This window comes from Saccostrea echinata, unplaced genomic scaffold (genome assembly GCF_033153115.1).
Source record: "Saccostrea echinata isolate AGI-Se365-2 ecotype Australia unplaced genomic scaffold, CSIRO_AGI_Sech_v1 ptg000003l, whole genome shotgun sequence".
NCBI classification, from domain to species: domain Eukaryota; kingdom Metazoa; phylum Mollusca; class Bivalvia; order Ostreida; family Ostreidae; genus Saccostrea; species Saccostrea echinata.
The window spans coordinates 10,793,649-10,816,109 of NW_026889752.1; the positions used below are offsets into that span (position 1 = coordinate 10,793,649).

The 22,461-nt window shown below is 34.6% G+C and overlaps 1 protein-coding gene across 1 annotated transcript in view; it reads left to right on the forward strand.

Annotated features, from left to right (window-relative positions):
- LOC133178456 (E3 ubiquitin-protein ligase RNF213-like) overlaps positions 1–22,461 on the forward strand; it is a 173,737-nt gene that overhangs the window by 143,223 nt on the left and 8,053 nt on the right. The window contains exons 47-67 of the mRNA XM_061313153.1: positions 10,471–10,660; positions 12,236–12,380; positions 12,658–12,995; positions 13,227–13,396; positions 13,547–13,768; positions 14,071–14,285; positions 14,750–14,849; positions 15,110–15,210; positions 15,558–15,740; positions 16,000–16,257; positions 16,466–16,586; positions 16,690–16,946; positions 17,310–17,430; positions 17,693–17,809; positions 18,140–18,250; positions 18,455–18,508; positions 18,709–18,909; positions 19,297–19,396; positions 19,578–19,612; positions 21,631–21,728; positions 22,098–22,251. Coding sequence (XP_061169137.1) covers positions 10,471–10,660; positions 12,236–12,380; positions 12,658–12,995; positions 13,227–13,396; positions 13,547–13,768; positions 14,071–14,285; positions 14,750–14,849; positions 15,110–15,210; positions 15,558–15,740; positions 16,000–16,257; positions 16,466–16,586; positions 16,690–16,946; positions 17,310–17,430; positions 17,693–17,809; positions 18,140–18,250; positions 18,455–18,508; positions 18,709–18,909; positions 19,297–19,396; positions 19,578–19,612; positions 21,631–21,728; positions 22,098–22,251 — 3,291 coding nt within the window. The remainder of the gene's footprint in view (positions 1–10,470; positions 10,661–12,235; positions 12,381–12,657; positions 12,996–13,226; positions 13,397–13,546; positions 13,769–14,070; positions 14,286–14,749; positions 14,850–15,109; positions 15,211–15,557; positions 15,741–15,999; positions 16,258–16,465; positions 16,587–16,689; positions 16,947–17,309; positions 17,431–17,692; positions 17,810–18,139; positions 18,251–18,454; positions 18,509–18,708; positions 18,910–19,296; positions 19,397–19,577; positions 19,613–21,630; positions 21,729–22,097; positions 22,252–22,461) is intronic.

Consider the following 22,461-nt stretch of genomic DNA (forward strand, 5'->3'; position numbering starts at 1 on the left):
ATGTAAATAATTATCACACACAATGTTCATTATTTCACATGAAGATAATTATTGAATTATCATCGTTTATATTTACATTGTCATCAAAGGGAGATAACTCTCGAATATATAAATCTTTACATATTAATTACTCCCATAATATCATAAAAAAATATTTAAGATTAAAAACATATAAATCTAAATCTCACCATTCTATGGGAATAGGCTTTCCCACAAATTGTTAATATATAAATATCTACATGAATGGTGATCTGTAATTTAATACAATTTATTTAAAAATATTATCCCTTAAAAATATATCAATTGCTCACTTTGAACAATATCATCAAATATATCTTTGATCATCATAAAAACATATAATCTGATAAACATCAAATTACTTCTGTTAAATACTTAATATTGATCTTGTAATCAATAATAAATATACATCATAAAATAACTTTCTTTCAAATTCATTCATTCACTTTAGTTAGTGCAAATGGAAATAACTTTTGCATACTATAGGATGAACATTTAAAATATGAAATAATATTAGTAACTTACCAGAAATGGGAATCTGTCCAAAGTCAAAAATGTCTTTTATGAATATATATATGTGGTCTGGTCAAATCAACCTCTGAACAAAGAATGCTCATAATAAAGCGGGAAAACTCCAACCCAGTCAATAAAACCAATAGAATCAGACCTTTCAAATCAATAACCAATAAAAACCAATATAACAATAACCACTTCCAAAACACCTGACCAATGCCCTTAGGTATATATATAAGTATGTACAGGTAAGGGAGAACTAAGGGGTGGATCTAGGTTTTGAATAACAAATTTAAATAAAAGTTAAAACATATATTCTGGCAAGTTCTGTTACTTTATTTTTGTACAAATCCAACACTATTACAATCTCCCCCCGGTCGCGGAATGACGTCCACGTCATTCAAATGGGAAACTATAATCCTGAAATATAAAGCATAAAAATACATAATATACAATTAAAACATTACTTGGATGATGCAGACACAAGATTTAACAAGGCTAACTGGCAAACACTGGAGTCAACACTCTCTAAAGTTCCTTGTTCCATCAAACTCTTGATAAAATTGGCTCTCTGTAACCAGTCTGGCTGTGTCTGGCTCATCATAACAAAGTCCTTTGTCCAAGGTGGTTTACTTTTGTTTCTAGTTGATCTCCTTGGCGCTGGTACTGGTACTTGGGTATCTTGTGTAGAAGGCTCTTGATGAACAGTATCATCAGCATGCGAAGGCACATCATCATCAACATCTTCATCATCAACATCATTATGCTCTTCATCCTCTTCAGCATGATTCCCAGGCTCATCCTGGTGGAGAGCGTCCTCCCCTGAAGTCATAACTGAAGCTTCCTCAGCCAAGGAATGGTCGTCACCATCTTGACTGGGGATGTCTTGATATGAATTTTCTGACTGTATTATAGGGTAACCTATAAAAGAAAATTCGCTATCTGAATCTGAATTGGTGCCATCATTAGAATTTGTTTCTTTTGATACTTCTCTTTTTGTTGCCTTCTTTCTACATCTTGGTGGTTTTGATGGAGGAGGTGTAGACTTCTGTAATTTAGAACCTTTTGGAAGCAATAAATTTCTATGTAGAACTTTACATCTTCCTTCACCGTCCTCTCGTCGAACTTTGTAAACAGGTATGTCTTTATTAGATTGAGCAACGACTACATAAGGCTCATCTTCCCACTTGTCAGCGATCTTATGCTTTCCATCGTATGATACAATTTTCACCAATACTCGGTCTCCGACCTGTACAGTAGCCGCTCTTGCCCTTAAGTTGTAGTTTTCCTTCTGCCTTTGTTGGGAATGCTTGATTGCTGTATTAGCTAGCTTATATGCATCTTGTAGTCGTTCTTTCAATCTGTTGATGTATTTAGTATTGCATTTTTCTTCATCTGACTGCTGAGGAAATCCAAAGATGATATCAACCGGTAATTTAGGCTCTCTCCCAAACATTAAGTAAAATGGCGAGAATCCTGTTGAATCATTTGTTGTGGCATTATATGCGTGAACCAAGGAATTGATGTGACTTTTCCAATCAGGCTTTTGGGAGTTTTCTAAAGTTCTCAGCATGGAAAGAAGAGTTCTGTTAAAGCGTTCTGTTATACCATTACCCATCGGATGGTAGGGGGTTGTTCTTGATTTGGAAATTCCTAAAAGAGTACATAATTCTTTAATGATGTTGCTGCAGAAATTTGTTCCTTGATCCGAATGCAGTTTTTCTGGAATTCCGTAATGTAAAATGAAATGATTGAAGATAGCTTCCGCAGTTGTTTTGGCTGTCTGATTTCTAGTTGGTATTGCTACAGCGAATTTGGTAAAATGGTCTGTAATGACTAAGATGTTTTGTATTCCTCCCTTTGCTGGTTCTAATGTTAGGAAATCCATGCATACAAGTTCCAGCTCTCTGGTCACTTGTCTTAGTCTTTATACATCTTTCACAACAATCAATCCAATCGATGATATCTTTCTGCATCTTTGGCCAATAAAATCGTTGTCGCACTAATGAAATAGTCTTGTCTCTGCCCAAATGTCCCATCTTATTGTGTAGGTGATGTAATACAGTTGGAATGGTTGACATGGGAATAACAGATTGATGGATGATGCCATATTCTGTTTTCACTTCTCTCATTAAGATTTTCCTTTGACCTTGAATTTGGAAAAATTTCTGTAGGAAATCAAGTCATTTTCAGTGTTCAAAGAATCCCTGTCTGGTCTGGTTCCTAATTCCACTTGGGTTTTCCAGAAAGAAACAGTAGGGTCTTTATCTTGTAGAGCTGATATATCCAGATGATCCGCTATTTCTAAACTTGGCTGCATAAGCTGGCAAATAGCATCATCTGTGGCTAAAGTCTCTGCATATGGCTGTCCAATTTGGCATATAGCTTTAATAGAGTCGCTGTCGATGGTTTCTGTGTTGTCGAGTCTGGAAAGTCTATCCGCATCTGTGTTTGATTTTCCTGGTCTGTATAAAATTTTGAAGTTGAAGGAGGCCAAAGCAGAAATCCAACGATGTCCAGTAGAATCTAATTTTGCAGTACTAAGAACATAGGTAAGTGGGTTGTTGTCAGTGTAGACAGCAAATTCCTTTCCTTGTAGATAGTCGGAAAATTTTTCAGTAATCGCCCACTTCAATGCCAAAAATTCAAGCTTGTGAGTTGGATAGTTCTTCTCAGACTTGCTCAATCCTCTGCTTGCGTATGTAATGACTCTATCTTTTCCTTCCTGTTCTTGATATAATACTGCACCAAGACCTGTCTGGCAAGCATCCGTGTGTAACTTAAATGGTTTGGTGAAATCTGGATAACCTAGAACAGGTGGTGAAGTAAGCTTGTCCTTAAGTAAAGTAAATGCCTTCTGTTGTTCTTGTTCCCATTTCCTTTTTGGGTCTGGTTTCTGCTTTCCTCTAGACTTCTTTCCAACAGCCATAATGTCAATTAATGGTCTGGCAATCTTGGCAAAATCCTGTATAAATTTACGGTAATAACCCGCAAAGCCTAAAAATTGCATAACTTCCTCTGCATTTGTTGGAACTGGCCAGTTTTTGACTTTCGACAACTTGTCTGGGTCTGGCTCAACCCCATCTTCAGACACGATGTGTCCGACATATCTAACTTTCTTCTTGAAGAGTGAACACTTCTTGGGAGAAAGTTTAAGCCCATATTCTCTGATACACTGGAATACTTGCTGCAATCTGTTAATATGTTCCCTGAAAGATTTTGAAAAAATAATCAAGTCGTCTAAATATATAAAACAAATTTTAAGATGTAAATCACCTAAGCATTGCTCTTGTAGACGTTGGTAAGTTGCAGGTGCGTTAGCTAAGCCAAAACTCATTTTATTAAACTCATAAAATCCAAGAGGGCCCACAGTAAATGCAGTTCGTTCTTTATGCCGCTCTTCGATTTCTATTTGGTGGTATCCTGATTTCATATCGAGAACACTGAAGTAGGTGTTTCCTGATAGTGAGTCCAGTATCTCCTCAATTCTGGGCAAGGCAGAGTTGTCTTTTACAGTTCTGGAGTTCAACTGTCGATAATCTATGCAGAGTCGTAGAGATCCATCACTCTTCCTGACCAGTACGACATTGGAGGAGAAAGGTGAGTGTGAAGGTCTAATAATTCCTGCTGCCAACAACTCTTTAATATGCGACCTGACTTCATCTATCATAGAAGGTGGAATACTTTTGCTTAAATGGTGTTGAGTCATCAAGTTCAATTCTGTGTTTCACTTTGTCTGTTGTTCCAATGTCTGTAGCACCTGTTGAAAATATATCCTGGTATGACTCCACTAATTCTCAGAATGCTTGTTGTTCTTCATCTGATATATCCTCTGGTAGGTGAATTTTGGATAGGATGTCTTCTAATTTTGGTGACACTGATGAAGATTCACTAGATGTTGGTCCTGTATCCTTTATTTCTACTGGTTGAATCTCACAAATTATGCTCTTTGGTGAAACTGAGATGGTTCTAGTTGTGACGTTGTTGATGGTTACCGGCATTATCTGATGATCCTCAAACAGATAAGGATGGAGAGTTGCCTCAATGTCAACATCACTTGGAATACAGGATTGTTAGATTCATGCATCATAACAATACATCTGTGGTAAGGAATCTTTTTGTCAATGTACCCATTAATGGTAATGTTGCTGTTTGGAGGAATGATCACTCTGGATGTCTCTGCACTTTTCACTATGCCTAGTGAATACCCATTCCTGCTTAATTCCTTCTCTCTAACAGCAATACAGCGGAAGGCTAAGTACCAGGGTGTCGTTAAAGCTGCTTCTTGAAGAAATCTGGATCCATATTCCTCCTTTGTAACATCTATAAGACTCTGGATTATGTTAGTTCCAATAAGCACAGGAACATGCATATTGTAGTTGCTATTTGGAACAACAAGGAATAAACAATCCTGGAGTCTGTCCAATGTTGGAATACCAAATGGTGTTAGGTTGACACACACATAACCACTATATGGCATCAGTTGTCCATCAGCACATTCTATATTAATAGCCTCTTCAATAGGATGTAACTCTACATCTTGAAGGTACTGATCATAAAAAGACTGGCTTATAGTAGATACAGTAGCACCAGTATCTAAAAGAGCGGTACACTGAATGTCGTTGATGGCAACTGTAATCTCATTTGGTTTTCCTATAATTTTCGTTCTGGGACTCTTGGTCCTCGAGCCAACTCCTCGTCCCCAGGGGTTGACTTGTTGTAGTTTAAAGCCTGGCGTCTGTGATCCACCATTACCCTGCATCCGATTGCAATGTGTCCGACTTGTCCACATCTATAGCAAGTAGGTGGTTCCTTCCTCCTATATCTCTGAGGTTCCTGCACATCATCATGTGTGACCTGAGACGGAGATATCCTAAGATTCTGTTTGTATCCTCCTCTATAAACTCTATCTTGTCTACCTCTTTGATAGGATGGTCTAGGTGCACTGAATGTTTGTGGTAATCGTCTGTTGTAAGTGTACTGACGATCCTTAAATCCTTGCATTGCAGTGGTCAGTTGATTAATCTTTGCCTCAAGATCATCGAGTCTATCAGTAGAGTGTTCAGCAGGTGTTGCAGCTTTTGCAGTTGCTGATTTCTTCTCTTTGATTTGAGGTTGATGCTCCATCTCTACTTTCCTCACTGCTGATCTGAGCTCATCAAAGTTGAGAGTCTTGTCAAAGAGATGTCCACAAATATCTTTCAGTGATGGCCTTAATCCTTTGAAGAACATTGTCCGTAGCATCTCATTGGACTGTGACTGTGCAATAAGTCCTTTCTGTATGGCTTTGCCTAAAATGTCCTCTAATCTGCAACTCCATCTTGCACATTCCTCATCATCCTTTTGTCTAGCACTATAGAACTCGGACAGGATGTCCTCTTTCTCAGCTACAGTACCATAGATGCTATCTAGTTTCTTGATGATACTTTGAGTAGATGCCCCTGGTCCAAGATGCACTGTCACACGACTCGCTTCTCCCTTCAACGAACGTCTAATGGCATGATGGATAGTGTCTGGATGATATGATTCATTGATGAAACATTCTACTTCATACTTCCAAACATCATAAGTAACATCACTCTTACTATCTCCTGAGAAAGTCGATATCCGTGGGAACGGAGTGTAAGGCATAGGTTTCCCAGAAGATGGTGGAGGTTGAGCTGTGTTACTGGAAGCTGTTGTGCTTGGAGATTCAGTTGTCTCTGTAGGTTCTTCCTTAATAAATGTAGCTGTCATCCAGTCTATGAAGTCCTGTGGGGTATCAGCCTTAGGCTTCAACTTCATTGCCTTCCAGGCAATAAGCATGTTCTTCACCTCCTCCTTCGTCATCGCTGCTTCTTCAGACATGATTGTTGAATAATTGTATGGTAACACAAATAATAGTACACAATATTTACAATGCTGCAGAATAATACACAATATTCAAAATAAAGCAACTGTTTGTACCTGTAATTTATCTCATGGTGAAATAAAATTGCAAATAATTCCAGGAGGGTAGTTCAGAATGAACTAATAATCTTTGGGAAAGTATAAACAAAGTCAAAATATAAATAGAAAATGAAAGTGGGATGCACTTCCGCTAAGTGTTGCACTTCCGGTCAATAAATGCACTCAAAATATTTTATCTTATGGCTGAAACACAAAATGCAATTTACAACCTGCAATAAAGATAACTTTTAATTCTTTGCACTGTATTAAGCAAGTTTGGTAAGCGTGAAACAATTCAAGAACAGATCAAAAATATCAGCGAATAATTTCAATACTGAAAATAAACAGATATCTTTGTCACTATGAACTTATTTGTCGATCAAAATCAGCTGATTTTATGTTGAAGAAATGAAGTGCAAATAATCAAATAAACACAAGGTTTTAAGCAGAAATATTTACCTGAGACGTAGGAATCTTTGAGATAACAACACAAGAACACAAAAACTGAATGCAAAGATTGTTGTTGAAGTTTTAAAACAAAATTAAAGTGCTGAAAACAAAAAAAAATCAAGAATTACCGAATCACGTTTTGTAAACTTCCGGTTTATGAATGAAACGGATTTCGAGCTCGATCGGAATTCGCAAAACAAAACCGAACTCGACTGAAATGCGGATAAGAAACCGAACCCGATCTAAATTGATACGAATGAAATTATACAAACACTACTGTAAACAATAAATAATATGTACAATGCAGAGGTAATGGTATTTTGGGTAATAGGGTGTTTTAACTTCCAGACAATTACAAAACCACTGATAAAACTGAAGCAACAATGACCTCACAAAATATCACGACAAACTCAGATCAACTGACTTGAATACGACCAATATAACTAGTAAATTCAACTGTTGTAGTCTTACTGTCTTGTCTGTAAAATGTCAGATGAAAGATATAGCAATTAGCTACTAATTAACACTGGGAATGGAATGAGGGAAATATTTGCACTGTTAATTACACAACTTACCCATTCTCTCACTCTCACTGTAGTTCTTCTTACATCTTAAAGTTCTTATACCAATATGTGCACAAAAAAAAAAAAAAAAAAAAAATAACAAACCCAGTTATGACGGACAGAACAGACAGACAATGATCAACTTTGATCTATAAAAATATTACTAGCTAGCTAAATGTAGGCCTATTAAAAAAATTTACACCACTGATCGATCGTGAATATTAAATTCTTTACAAAGAAAAAAAATATATATATATATTTTTACATATTCAACTCTAACGGTGCACCAAGTTAAATCTACAGTTTATAAACATGCATGTAACTCACCTGCTGGTAAAGATAAATATCACAGATTAAATATTGCATGCAGTCTCAAATGCACAACACCGGTGTCACTGATGATCCTTCAGAATGTCACTTGTTAGGCGCGGATCAAAGTTTGTAACTTGGGTGGATACACACAGTCATCACAGGTAAGTTCATGCGTCACTGACGGCCTGACGATCTCCATGGACCCGTAAACGTACCACACACCATACACTCGTCTCCAGTCTGCACTCAAAGCCACTGTGTCCCAACGTGGGCGCCAAAATGTAACAGGGGTATCACTATGGAAGTATATAACACAACACTCCTGTCAGGGTTCATCAGATTTATTGCACAGTGGAGTGATTATGTATATATTGTGTTGTATTATGTAAGCCCTGTAAATATCATAAAAACAACAATAAATATAATGTAAATATTTATCACACACAATGTTCATTATTTCACATGAAGATAATTATTGAATTATCATCGTTTATATTTACATTGTCATCAAAGGGAGATAACTCTCGAATATATAAATCTTTACATATTAATTACTCCCATAATATCATAAAAAAATATTTAAGATTAAAAACATATAAATCTAAATCTCACCATTCTATGGGAATAGGCTTTCCCACAAATTGTTAATATAGAAGTATCTACATGAATGGTGATCTGTAATTTATTACAATTTATTTAAAAATAAGACCCCTTAAAAATATATCAATTGCTCACTTTGAACAATATCATCAAATATATCTTTGATCATCATAAAAACATATAATCTGATAAACATCAAATTACTTCTGTTAAATACTTAATATTGATCTTGTTATCAATAATAAATATACATCATAAAATAACTTTCTTTCAAATTCATTCATTCACTTTAGTAAGTGCAAATGGAAATAACTTTTGCATACTATAGGATGAACATTTAAAATATGAAATAATATTAGTAACTTACCAGAAATGGGAATCTGTCCAAAGTCAAAAATGTCTTTTATGAATATATATATATGTGGTCTGGTCAAATCAACCTCTGAACAAAGAATGCTCATAATAAAGCGGGAAAACTCCAACCCAGTCAATAAAACCAATAGAATCAGACCTTTCAAATCAATAACCAATAAAAACCAAAATAACAATAACCACTTCCAAAACACCTGACCAATGCCCTTAGGTATATATATAAGTATGTACAGGTAAGGGAGAACTAAGGGGTGGATCTAGGTTTTGAATAACAAATTTAAATAAAAGTTAAAACATATATTCTGGCAAGTTCTGTTACTTTATTTTTGTACAAATCCAACACTATTACATAATGTATCCAATTTATAAACAACTGTCCCACCTGCCTGCTTAAGCGGAAACAAAACTCCCCTCCGTAACAAAAGAGCGCACCAAGGGAGATAATCTCGAAACTTGCGTATTGGTTTGCTCGAGAATTAGTATTGGCGCGAATGCGCAGGGGACAGAGTAAAACCAGTTTGACCACTCACACACCCGTACTCTCACTGACCACTCACTCGTATAAATGAATGAATGAATGAATGAATAAGGCAATGAATAAATTCCGTAGTGAGAACGGAATTCACTAGTTACTATAATAATATAATGCCTTAGACAAATGTATGAATATGATATGAATGATAATTAGTAATATTAATTAATTAATTATAATTCACCCTGTGACATTCTCCTCCTCTTTGAGAAAAATTTGTCCTTACATTTCATCAAATTACATGTAAAAAATATATATCAAATGAAATGAAAATATTAAATATTAAAAATATCAACATACATATAATTGATAATTAATGTTTTGCAACATCTTCTGCTCTATAACAGAAAGCATTTCGTATTAGCACAAGCTGAAATACAAAATCATTCATTCAATTCATATCAATGTATTATTGTCCTAAAACTGGAATCATGAATGGCTAAGCTGAAAAGCAATCCATGATTAATAAAGTATCCTGAAATCTAGGTAAATGATCAACTAGCGATCATGTTAGTCATAAAACTATCAACTATCACATACATCCTAAAAATATCAACTTTAGATATCTACTTCATAAAACTATATACAACTAACTATCTGGAATATACTATCTGAAATCTAATCCTTGTAATAATCCTGTGACATTCTCCTCCTACACATACCATACTTGAGCATCATGCTCCCCTACAACCCAATTTCCGTATCTATCAGGAGGATTTTTAACTCTTGTGGAACGTCTTAAACTTGGTTGAATAGTAGACGGGCTCGATTCACTACCTCGCGACAAATTATCACGCATTTCGGATAAATTTGTACTCGATATTGTGTTTAAAGAAGAACCACTGTCCTGTATTTGATATGCAGGGTCAACGGAAGAAGAATTTTCTAACCTTGACATAGGTCTACTAAAATCTGAAATATTAAATGTGTTAAATGTCAAACCATCTGATCTCATTTGTTCGTTTGAACTATTGAGATGAGTATTATGGTTAACACGTGAAGTGTTATGAACATTATTACATTTATTTGTATTTGCTGGTTTTGTCACCAGTAAAACCTGATTCAGCTTTTTAACTTGTCAACTTTTTGTTGGCCAAGTGTTTAATTAAATTAACATACCATATACATGTTAAAGTCCTATTGGATTTAAAAATAATAATAATTAGGCATATTTCTTCTTAGTGTGGTTTATGGCACTCTGTCCACATTGATGACCTTCGACCTGATGATGATAAAATGCCCAGTTTTCTGGATTTGATGAATCTGTCAGCACATCCAGCCCTGGCCATGGTGAAAGATCCAGCTGAGGACTCATCCAGGACAACAGAGAGAGTGAAAATTCTGCTAGAGCTTCTACATCAGGCAAAAAAAGGTACGATCTTGTCAGATGTTAGTTTTCGTTACCATTTATGATCTAAATTTTCAATTAATTTCATTCAAAATGAAGTAAATACTTCTGTTTTATGTCCACGGAAATAAATACTAAGATTTTAGTCACTCAGGTGACCTTTCGTTATCTGTATGTCATATATGGGAAAAATAATAAAAAAATGATTTTATAGTCTTTGCCTCCCCTTTGCCTAAGAGTTAAGCCAATTTTAAAAAAAAGTGCAATCTTTGAAAACCTTCTTTACTCCTGGGCTTCAAGCAGTCAAACTGTTGGCTTACTTATGCCCTCTCATATTTTTTTAAAATTTGTGGTCCCTGGGTGATGCAAAGGCGTTCTGGTGTTAGGATGAAATTTTATAGATGTAGTGAAAATATATAAATACTTTTAAAGTCTTCTTCTTTCTGCTTTATGTAGCAGACCAATTAAGTACACAAATATGATGTACGAGGTTATTTCTTCCAAAATTATGAAATGTGTATTCCCTGCGTTCTGGTGTTAGGGTAGGATCTATTAATCATATAATGAAAATGCATTATTTTTTTGAAAATCGTCTTCTCTAAATATTACGGTTATGATGAGCAAGAGTGCTTATTCCGAAATTCATGACCTATGCGTCAGAAATACTGGAGTGTGCTTTTTAAGGGCGGGGTTCTATTGATCATAAAGTGAAAATGCAAAATTCTTTGAAAATATTCTTTCTTTCTCATAGGTACTTAGCAGAAAACGTAGTACATGCTTATGATGAGCAAGACTGTCTTTCCAAATGTTAGAAATTCATGGTCCCTGGGTTTTGGGTCCTGGAATCAGGGCGGGGCTGATTGCCTGAAAGTTACCCTGTAAAATTTCCAAAAATGGTAATTAATAATCAGAGTAAGTAATTTATCCCTGTAAAAAATGTAATTGATGTACAAATTGAAATATATAATAATGCAAGAATTTTTAAAATGTATATATAAAGTACTTTTAAAGCTCTTATTGCTCGTGTGGACGTGTAAAAATTGATAAATAAAAATGAGACAAACATACGTAATATTAGTACATTGAATGTTAATTATTGTAAAAGTAGAGAGGCGAATAGAGGGGAGAGATTTTATTGGGTTTTCTTTGTAAACACTGTACTGTGTATTATGCGAAGTCACTGTTGTAATGTTAAGTTTGGTGATAGTGAAAGAGTTCGCATTGACACATACAGGCAAGTAAATAGGTCTACTTTCAAAGTTGTTGATCCCTGTTTTATTTCTCTTGTTTGAGTAACATATCTTATCTTTCAGTTTACTCTGGTTATAAATTGCCATTTTGTGAATTTTTTACATTGTTGAATAATAATCAAGTGAACTTTTAGGGGATGTGCCTCTTGTTTCTTTAATGTTCTTCAATGTTCTTCAATTTGATTAGCATTGAAAGGTCTAATTTTTTTTATTTAATACTTAGTCTGTATATTAATAATTAATTTTTCAACAAACAAATACACTGTCAGAATTAAAAAATGTTAGTTTCTATAATTATTATTGATATCTGATGATTATATAATCTATCACAATTAATAATGTTTCACAGAAAAAGTGACATTCATGAAAGGAGTAGGGCGCCACCTTGCGGCTCTGGTGAAGGAGAAAGAGGAGACCACGGGGCAGTCTGCTGAGAGTTGGCTCTATTCAGATGCCATCAACAGGGACTGTATCAAAAGAGCAGGGACATTCAGGTTATATATATATATATATATATATATATATATATATATATATATATATATATATATATATATATATATATATACATGTATATAAACATTGATCATTTTGGAATCAGAAATTCTTACATGTAATGCCTTTATAGTGATTTGTATTCATCGGTTGACATTAGAAAAGCACAAAAACAAATATGCTTGATTGTATTAAGAGTCATCGTAATTATTGTGTATGTTTTTTCACCACTTGAAGCTATTAACTGTTTAAAATATGCTGTATTCTGACATGCAGAAGAGCTCGAAACCAGTGCATCATTAAGAAATTATCCCCCATCTTAGCTGGCATCATAGCACAAGTGGACACCAACAATAACCTTGACCTTTTGATTAAAACTGACCCAGACACCTGGGAGCACAAACTTTGGCTTGAGATCATTAATGACCCCTCAGCCACACAGATCGAGTATTCCATGATTGTGTCCCCCAAAAGACACCAGGAACTTCCCGAGGTGATGGTGAGGGGGACGGGTTGTGATGGACAGAAATTTACAGCACAGATGCCATTTTCCTGGCTGATTTACAAACTGATTGACCGAACCATGAGGACTTCACAAGATATTGAAAAACCTGGTACATAATCGCCATGGCTTATTTCAAGAACATATATTTGAAGCAATGTTTGTTCCGATAATGATTTGTCATAAAGTGACTTTATGTCTGCATTTAGAGATTGAATATTAAACAATCATGAACAGTTGCCTAAACAATGGCTTTATTGTGTGTTTAGTAATAATTATTAATAACATATAGTGCCATATGCAGAGCCCCTGGGGTCATATATATATAGAAATTGTTTTGCAGAAGCAATTCAAGAATTGGTGAAGAGAATAACAAATATCATAGAGAACACACCTATTGGAAAAGCTCTTCAAAAATGTCTTTGTGAAATCACGGTGTCTGAATTTGTGAAGCCATATCTCAGCGATTTTGTTCATATGGTGTATCATGTGACCAGTGTGGAGGAACATAGGGTAAGTCTCAAAAATTCAAAAGTTCAAAATATTTAAAAAAAATTAAATAAAAAAGAAAACTTAAGTTTTCATTAAGTTGAAAAAGTTTTTTTTAAGATTTATGGCAGAATATGATTACTGTCATGATAAACTTTATTATATTCATTTTAGCTGGTGTATGAAAATTTACTGAATGGAATGAATATGGACTTCAGAGAAGGACTGCAGAGTGTTGTGATGAACTTTGTAGCAATTCATGCTGTACACAATAAATCTGTACCTCGTCTGAGGAATTTTGCCAGCATTACACGAGTCTGGCCTGAGTGTAGTGCCAAAATCATTGAGTTCCAGCAGAAAAGTGCTCAATTCTACTTAGTCACTGATGAAGAACTGGTAATGATGAAAATGCTTTTGTTATGAAATTTCCAATCATCAGTCTTAGCTTATTGGAAATATTGCAATTTTTGTTTAGGTCGATTATCACCATAACTTTAAGTGGTGGAAGAATATAAATTGACTCAACATCTTTTAAGCAGCTAGGTTCAAAGTCTCAAATGTTTATATGATTGTGTAAACAATTTTTACGAATAAATATGAATGTTTTGTTTACCATATCATGTCTATCATGGTTTGCATGGTTGTATCAATTAATTTTAAGTTAAATCTCAAAATGATAAATTTGCTTCACTTTTCAGACCCTGGATATACTTGGCCTCTACCTGTTGTTGCAATCATTTGAGCCTGGGAAGGACTCACTAAATGACTACAGGGGCAGACAATACTGGCAGAAACAGGTGCTCAAGTACCGACCAGTGGTGGAGAGGATTCTGGGACAGTTTGTACAGGAAGTGGATCCATCAGGAGTGGAGGAGTTTGGGAGACGGTGTAGGGAGGGAATTAAGGAGGCCGGGTAAACTGCATACAGAAATAATTCACATGTATAAGAATTTGTATGTAAAGTAGGAACTAAATTGTAAGTACATTGAGCTCGATGGGCTGCAGTGAACAAGTACTTAAACACTTTCTCTTTAAAATTTCAATATTTACTGAATACATAAATGACAGAAATATAGAGTTAAAGCAAATTACCAAAGACAGATGAAATTTTATCTGTTATTATTAAATTTTCGTCATATTACTAGTTATAAGAATACATGACTTCATTATAAGCATGAATATGTTATGTTTTGCTTGTAACATGGTTATAGATTTACTTTCTTCAAATGGATTTAGATGGAGGTGGAATCTTTTGAAATTAATTCTGATTTGTCCAATAGGTTAAATAATGTACATGTATTGCACCTCAGGAAGTTCCTGTTGTCTTTTGCATGAGCTGTTTGCATCTGATTCAATTATTTCTACTTTTTGTTTCAGACACCAATGGACCAAGGTTATAGTCATGAAGCTTTTTCTTCAGCATGTCTGTGCTGAGGACACCACTATACCAGTGGAGAGATGCAAGACGCTATGGGTGGTAGGTATTCTAACTTGAATGATAGAACATAACTTAAAGTTACAATTTTAACAAAATCTCACTGAGCTTTCCAATATCATGTGGTTGAAATAGTATATGTGGAAAAGATAGACTGACCTATAATTGTCATAGAAATATTATGATTTCAAGATGTAAAGTAATTGTCATTTTTGTTTTGCAATTAACAGTTAAAATACTTACACGTAAAGTCAACTGGTAAAAAAAAAAAATCATAATTATCATTTTTGTTTCATTAACAGATGCTCAAAGATAATGTAGACTTCAAGAACATTGAAGCTTTGGAGAAGGTGGAGAAATTCCTAAAAATGTGCATGAAAAAGGCAGTCACCACAGCATTTGGGTAAACAAGAATTATTACACACTGTCACTCATTTGAGTTTTAAGGTCTTATTGCTCTGTTTAAACCTATTTAAATTATTAACATCGTTTACTGAAATAATGAAAAGTAATTCCATTAAAAAGGAGATTATACTGTTAAGTTGTCTCTGGAAGGTCTGGCTCATGCAGGTTTAGCTTTGGGACATTCTTGTATATCCCTTTCAATACTGTAAGTTGTAATTGTCTCAGGATCAGTTTGGCTGCAGAACAGAGGATTGTATTACTAAGAAGCCAGAAACCTCATGTTTTCTGAGTGAGTCTTTGAGTTCCCTTTAGTGCATACTAAATCTTTAGTGGGATACATTGTAGGAGGCTGGATAGTTGTAAAGCCTGTGAGAGTGAGATCACAGAGAGACCTATACAACTCCCCTGTAAGGATGTCATCTGTATCAAGTGTTACAACGATATGAAGATCTTAGGGGCCGGGGAATGTCCTGTCTGTCATGATGAAATTCCTGATCACTTTAATCCCCATCAAGACAACACCAAAAAGTAAGTGCAATTATATGTTTGGTTATAATATAATCTTCTCTGTCATGATCAGTGGAAGTATTGCTATTATTTTTAAAAATGAGTATAATAAAAAGCAGGAATCTGAAAAGTTAACTTAAACTCTCTTGTCTCAAATTTGTTTACTATATTGAAATCTCCAAATGAGCTTTTAAATTGTGATTTTATGAACATACAATTTCAGTGACACAAGTATAAAAAAGAGATATTTGTTTAAAATTTCTAGTCAATTTTATTTCAGCCTTAAGCTCCACCAATTAAGGGTTTTCCAAAGACACTGTAACAGTTTCTTCATGGATCTGGTGTCCCAGCTGTGTTTCACTGATGATGAGCCACCGTCCAGTCACGTGGTTCAGAAGCTGATGTCTTACATCACGACCACAGCTAGACGAGGACAGGGAGGAAGAATGGCCAGTAAAGAGTTGTCAGTGTTTGAGGAAGGCATTGATCCTACACCAGTCCTACGATCCTTCCTCCTACAACATCTTATAAGGACCAGGTGGGTTTTTGTTCACTAAACTTTTAATCTAAGGACAGGGTCTGAATGTATCAATTTTTCCTTACCAATTACATGCCCCTATATTATCCAGCCTTTGCAAAAAAAAAAAAAAAATTGAAAATAATTTTCTGCTGCATTTTTGAAGATTTGAAAGATAAAGAATGTTTAATATGATAATGAAAACATTTGCTTTGATCTTGCTATTCAGCTCTGGAGAAGTAAGCGAGTGTCTACAGATTTATCTGGATCAAGTGGAGGAGCTGATGTCCCTCAAAGAAAATGAAGACAAAATGATAGAACTCTCTCTGTTGGTCATTAATTGTCTAGAGGTAAATATGATTTAGAATCTCTCTCTCTTTCTATTCTGTCATTTATTAGCCAAACAGGTGGCCTGAGTATCAATACTAATATTTTATAAACTTTTTACAAAAGGACTCCCTGCATCAAGAGGTTACCAAAAATGCAGACCCTGAAAAATCTAAAATCAAGATGGCTACCCAGATGCTTCAGCACAATGTTCACCTGGTGATGAAGGAGGGTTTGGATGTGGAGAAGTTGTATTGTATGGCTGAGACCAGGTTTGGCCTGATTGTTGTGGCAGAGATCCTCCACAAGTTGTTAGTGGAGAGGTCAATAAATTTAGAAGCTGCTGGTAGGCTGTGTGATGAATGCGGGTCAAAGCAGCCAAAGTAAGATTGTATTTAAATTTTATCATATTACGGCCATCTTTAAGATAATGTTTGTTAGCCCTCTCCTGAGTCAGGGTAAAAAAGTTTGGGTTAGTAGGTAGTTGGGAAAAATCCCCCAATCCCCCCCCCCCCCCCCAAAAAAAAAAAAATTTCAACATACATGTACTTGTTGATGGGATGAGAAAACACAGGATAAAAAGGAAAAAAAATTATCTAATCCTAGAGGTTAAAAATAGTTTTGAATCGGTCATTTATGGCCAGTGGGTTGGTAGAGGGCAAACAATTTTTTAAAGTAACATTTCTCCATTTTTTAAGGCAAATGTTTTTAAGAAAAAACTATTTTCAAATTTTCTGCTCTTTTAGGTTGTTCCTGATCAAACATCTCTGTCGATGCTTTGGGTTGGAGACCTATCAAAAAGTCTGCAAGACAAGTGATGCTGCCACAGTTCGATGGTTAAGTGTTCCAGAACTCCAGAAAAACGAGGTATCTCATTATAAACAGCATGAGCACAGTAATTCATCTAACCATCTCAATTATATAACAGATTGTTTCTACAGTTTATGTGAAAAACAGGGGTTGTAAAAGATCAAGTTGTACAATTAAAAAAATATTTGAGTTGCACAAATGCAAATTGCTGAACATATTGTATATTTTACTTGACTTTTATGCATATGAATGAAAATAGAAAATTGCCCGAACCTATTGTTTTCAATGGAATAAGAAGAATCTTTGATATTTGACACAGATTGTTGAGTGCAGTGACAGGTTTATTGTGTGTGGAGACCAGTACAAAGCACTGAGAGAGAAATTGACCCAGGCAGCACTAGGACAGAACATGGAGTTATTCAACACTGCTATAGAGGTAGATTCAATGTACTCATTGAAAATGTATAGGAAGATGTAAAACATGATAATCATCAAAACTTAGTGTTAAATAGATTTAGAAGTTTGCTTTACATACATGTAATATGGTGTGCAGTACGAATAAATTCATATAATATGATAAATATTTAATCAAATAATCCTGTTAATCTGATGATCGATTATCAGTTTAACAGGAAACAGCATTTGTTGGTGCACATGTTTGTTTCATGAATTATGTCAGTAAGCTTTAAACGTAGGCAAAATATGTCATACTTTCAATGGAGTGTATACCTACATGTAAGTAGTCTTAATTTATGTTGCTTTTCAGAGTGTCAGGGTACCTGATTTCCAGAAAAGAACACTGACTGTCCTGGCTATTCTTAGGGAAATAACCATGTCTTATTTGTACCCAGAAAACAAGAGAAGAGTTACTACAGCTGTAAGTTCTTGTTCAGCCACATTTGCTGCCATTGTATTTCAATGGTTATCAAAGCTGCTATTTCTAAATATCTTGAAATTATCTTTATTCAGAGAATAAAATTCAATTGTTACCAAAATTCTCTTAGTTATTTCATGCTATAAGAAGATATTAACTGAAGTCACAAGTATGTATGATTTTAATTTTACATTTTCTTCTTCACAGGCTATTGAGCTATTACACCAGTTTATGGCACAACATCCTCTGTTTGCAAATCAGGTAAGGAAATAATTGAGCAATATATTAAATTTTATTATTGCCTGCTGTAAGCAATGCGTAAGGTCACAGCTTACATACAGTATTTTTATCCCTCCACTTTGATAAGTGAATGTCAAGTGATATTAATTCTTTCATCATGAATGATTTGTCTGATGACAAAATCTGTTCATTTAATGGATTTTTTATTTGTTGTTTACCAGGTTAATCTTCCTGAAGCACTCTGTAGAAATGCTCTGTGGAGGAGAAACCCTCATCTGACTGTTCAGGAGGGAATGGAACTCGGACATCAGAGTACGGTGTGTCTGTTGAACCACTTCTTTATCACACTGTTACAAATCCCTGAGGAGAGGACACTCATAGAACCCCTCAACAAACTGGTTCAACAACCACAGGACATGCAGGTGGGTAGTGTCAGGACTAGTTTCCTGTTGTAATAGAGTTTTTTGTCAAAAAAATTTTTTGGATGCAAATTGTACTTTAATGGGGAATATTAATTATAGATAAACTGAATTAAAAATGAATTACTTCAGATGGGAAACTTTAAGTTAGTTTCTTTGCAAATAAAGTAACTGTATAGCTGTAATAATGTATATTGCAATTATAATTTTGCTGCTCTCTAAAATGTATAATGAATGTTGCATCAACACCAGGAAGAAAATCAGTTACATATATCAGATGTAATACTAAAAAATGATGCTGCAAATTACAAAAAAGAACTTTTTAGAATGTTAGAATGGAAAAAGCATGATCAAATTCTGAAAATATAATGTGTGGATGATTTTTACCAGAGAGCTTTTCTGCCCACCATGCCACAGGATGATGTGGCAGAAATCAAGGAGGCACTGCTGGCTGCCAGACAAGGAGGCGATGAAAATCCTGTTTTTTATCGTAAGTGTTGAGGGAAAAAAAATATTTGATATGTACTGAATTTATGAATGTTTTGTTTAATGCACATGCTTTGTTTGAAGTGATATGTAACTTCCACAAAAAGCAAGAAGATTGAGGCAGCTACTTGTGGCCAACTTTTCAAAAGATGACATCTTAAGATTTTATCTAACCTTTTTTTTAGGTTGCCCCAATGGTCATCCATATGTAATTGGAAATGTGAGTATTTTTTTTTATCTTAAATGTGAGTATTTTATATCTTGTTTTGCACATTGAATTGAAATCCTTTGCTGCTTAGCAATTGCACATTGATGGGTTTTCTCTGTCTCTCTGTCTCTCTCTCTCAGTAAGCACGTTTTTGTCCCCCCCCCATCACTGAAAGAGGGGGTTATTAATTTGGGTCTCTCCATCTAGCTGTCTGTCTGTCTGTGAGTAACACTTTGGTTTCCAGACAATTGGTTTCCAGACAATATCTCAAGAAGCCTTTGATGTTTTGCAATGAAATTTTATACCACAACTCCCTTTGACGTAAAGAAGACCCCTATTGATTTTGAGTCAAAAAGTCTAAGGTCAAGGTCATAAATTCATACATTCAGTATGTGTGTCACACTTTTGTTTCTGGGCAATATCTTAAACAGCATTTGAGCTTTTGCAATGAATTTTTATATTACAATACCTAATACTCTAACAAAGACCCTTATTGATTTTGAGGTCAAAGATACAGATCAGAAATTCATACATTGCAAATGATGATTCCTGATGATAACTCAAGTTTTCTTTGAGCTTTCTCAATAAAATTTAATATCAAAACTCCCTTTGGCCTAAAGAAGGCCTCTATTGATTTTGAGGTCCAAAGATCAAGGACATAGATTTATACATTCTTTATGTGTGTAACACTTTCCTTTCTGGCCAATGTCTTAAAAAGCTTTGCAATGAAATTTGATATTGAAACTCATAATGGCCTAAGAGGTCAAGGTCAGAAATTTATACACATTTTCCAGATGATAACTTAAGTTTTCTTTGAGCTTTCTTCAGTAAAATTAACTATCACAACTCCTTCTGGCAAAAGGATGGCACCTAAAAGGTTGAAGGTCAAGTTAAGAAATTCATTTATTCTTTCTGTGTAACACTTTTGCTTCCAGACTATATCTTAAAAAGCCTTTGAGTTTTGCAATGAAATTTTATGACTCCCTATGGCCTCATATTGACTTTGAGGTCAAAGGTCAGGGTCACAAATATATATTGCATACACAGTTTTCAGATGTCATTTAGTTTTTCTGACAGTTTTTGCGAACTTTAAGAAACTTTAGGTCATAAATTTCTTGAACTTTAAAATTTAAGGCCAAAAGCTTAAAGGTCAAGGTTGACTTTTTTTTCTTTCACAATCTGCATTATTTCCCAGTTTTTCCACACCCTTTTCTTTTTTCCTTGTGTGGGAGACACAAATTCTCTGAATAAGCTTGTTTTGTTGTTACTTCTTTTTTTTTTTAAACTATCCCAATATGAATGCATGTTTACAGTTGTTTTTTCCTTTACAAAAATATTTTTTTATTCTTGAAGTTTAAATTTTGAATGCAAAAAAATTACTTTATGGATAATATTTACTACATATTTAACAATAATGTCAAAATGACATGTACTGTTATATTCCAAAAATTTTTTGAATTTATTTAATTTTAAGGCCAAAGATTTTAGTCTTTTTGTTGGATGACCACACTTCAATGATTATAGTGCATATATTATGAGGTAGTTATATTCCATTAAATTATTGATTCAGTCACTGTATGCTTGCATCCTGTATGTTGGAGCAAAGTCTCTTACTTATCACGTAGATTCTACTAACAGATTGTTGCTATTTTTATTTAATACCCATATATAGTTTATGTGGCAGGATTGCAAGTGTATTTGAATATATGTCCTCCAAAAGCATTGATATTTTCTTGCTTTAATGTGCGTGTGTACTAAATTTAGAAGCATTTTTACCCAATAAATTTAGAAGCATTTTTACCCAAAGATGAAATCAGTTCTTGTCTGAAAGCAAACTTTAAGTAATATATGATTTTACTTGCTAAATTTCTATAATTTCTTATAAATAATTATGAAAAAAAAAATATTTAAATATTATGGAGAGAATTAACTTATTTTCTTACGATAAGTGAGAGCCTGCACACATTCCAGAGAACACTGCAATAAAGTATGGAAAACTGAAATTTTCACCAAACTGTTGTAAATTGTAGTGTGGTCGTCCGTATTATAAAGGTCGTTGTAAAGATTGCGGAATGGAGATAGGAGGTGAAGGTCACAAACTTTTAGCCACCAATCATTTGCATGATGGGTAAGTCTAAGCCCCTTTTATATTTCAGTGTGGCAGACCCGCCACTGTGGGCAGATGTAAAGAATGTGGTCAAGAAATCGGGGGTCAGTCTTATCAGCTACGAGCTGGCAATGTTCTAGACCAAGGGTTTGTTTATATTTTATTTATTTTCTGCACATTGTTCACAAACATATCTGAATCTGAAAGCAGAAATTTATATCATATACTTTCAAAAATCATTGTGATTAATGGATGTCACAGCCTTTTCAGGAAATGATGGAATTTGGAAGTATTAATGAAAATGAAGATAAAAAGTAGAAATGTTGACTGAGCAGAGCCTTAGTGGTTTTCTGAGTACATATAATCTATATCTTTATTCCATCTTGACAGGTTAGATCAGACTGCCACTGGTCATATTTTGGGTCGAGCAGAGGGGAGACAACCCGTGGCCAGTCCTGAGAGAAGTCTGTCTCCCATTGAGTGTGCCATAGTCAGGCTCTTTACTCACATGGCCATGTACCTAGGAGCCAATGTCAACTTACAAGTAAGTTATTTTTGTAAGTTTTTATTCCAACCATGTTGTTAAATAACATCTGTCATTAGAAAGGGCTATCACTGACTGTTGGGATAAAATTATGCAAAATTTGTATTAAGTGACATTCTCTTGGATTATTGCTTTCCCTACAGAATAAAATTGTAAATTTCATTAAAGAGCAAATCTTTAAATATTTTAATTAGGGCCCCGCAAGGATTT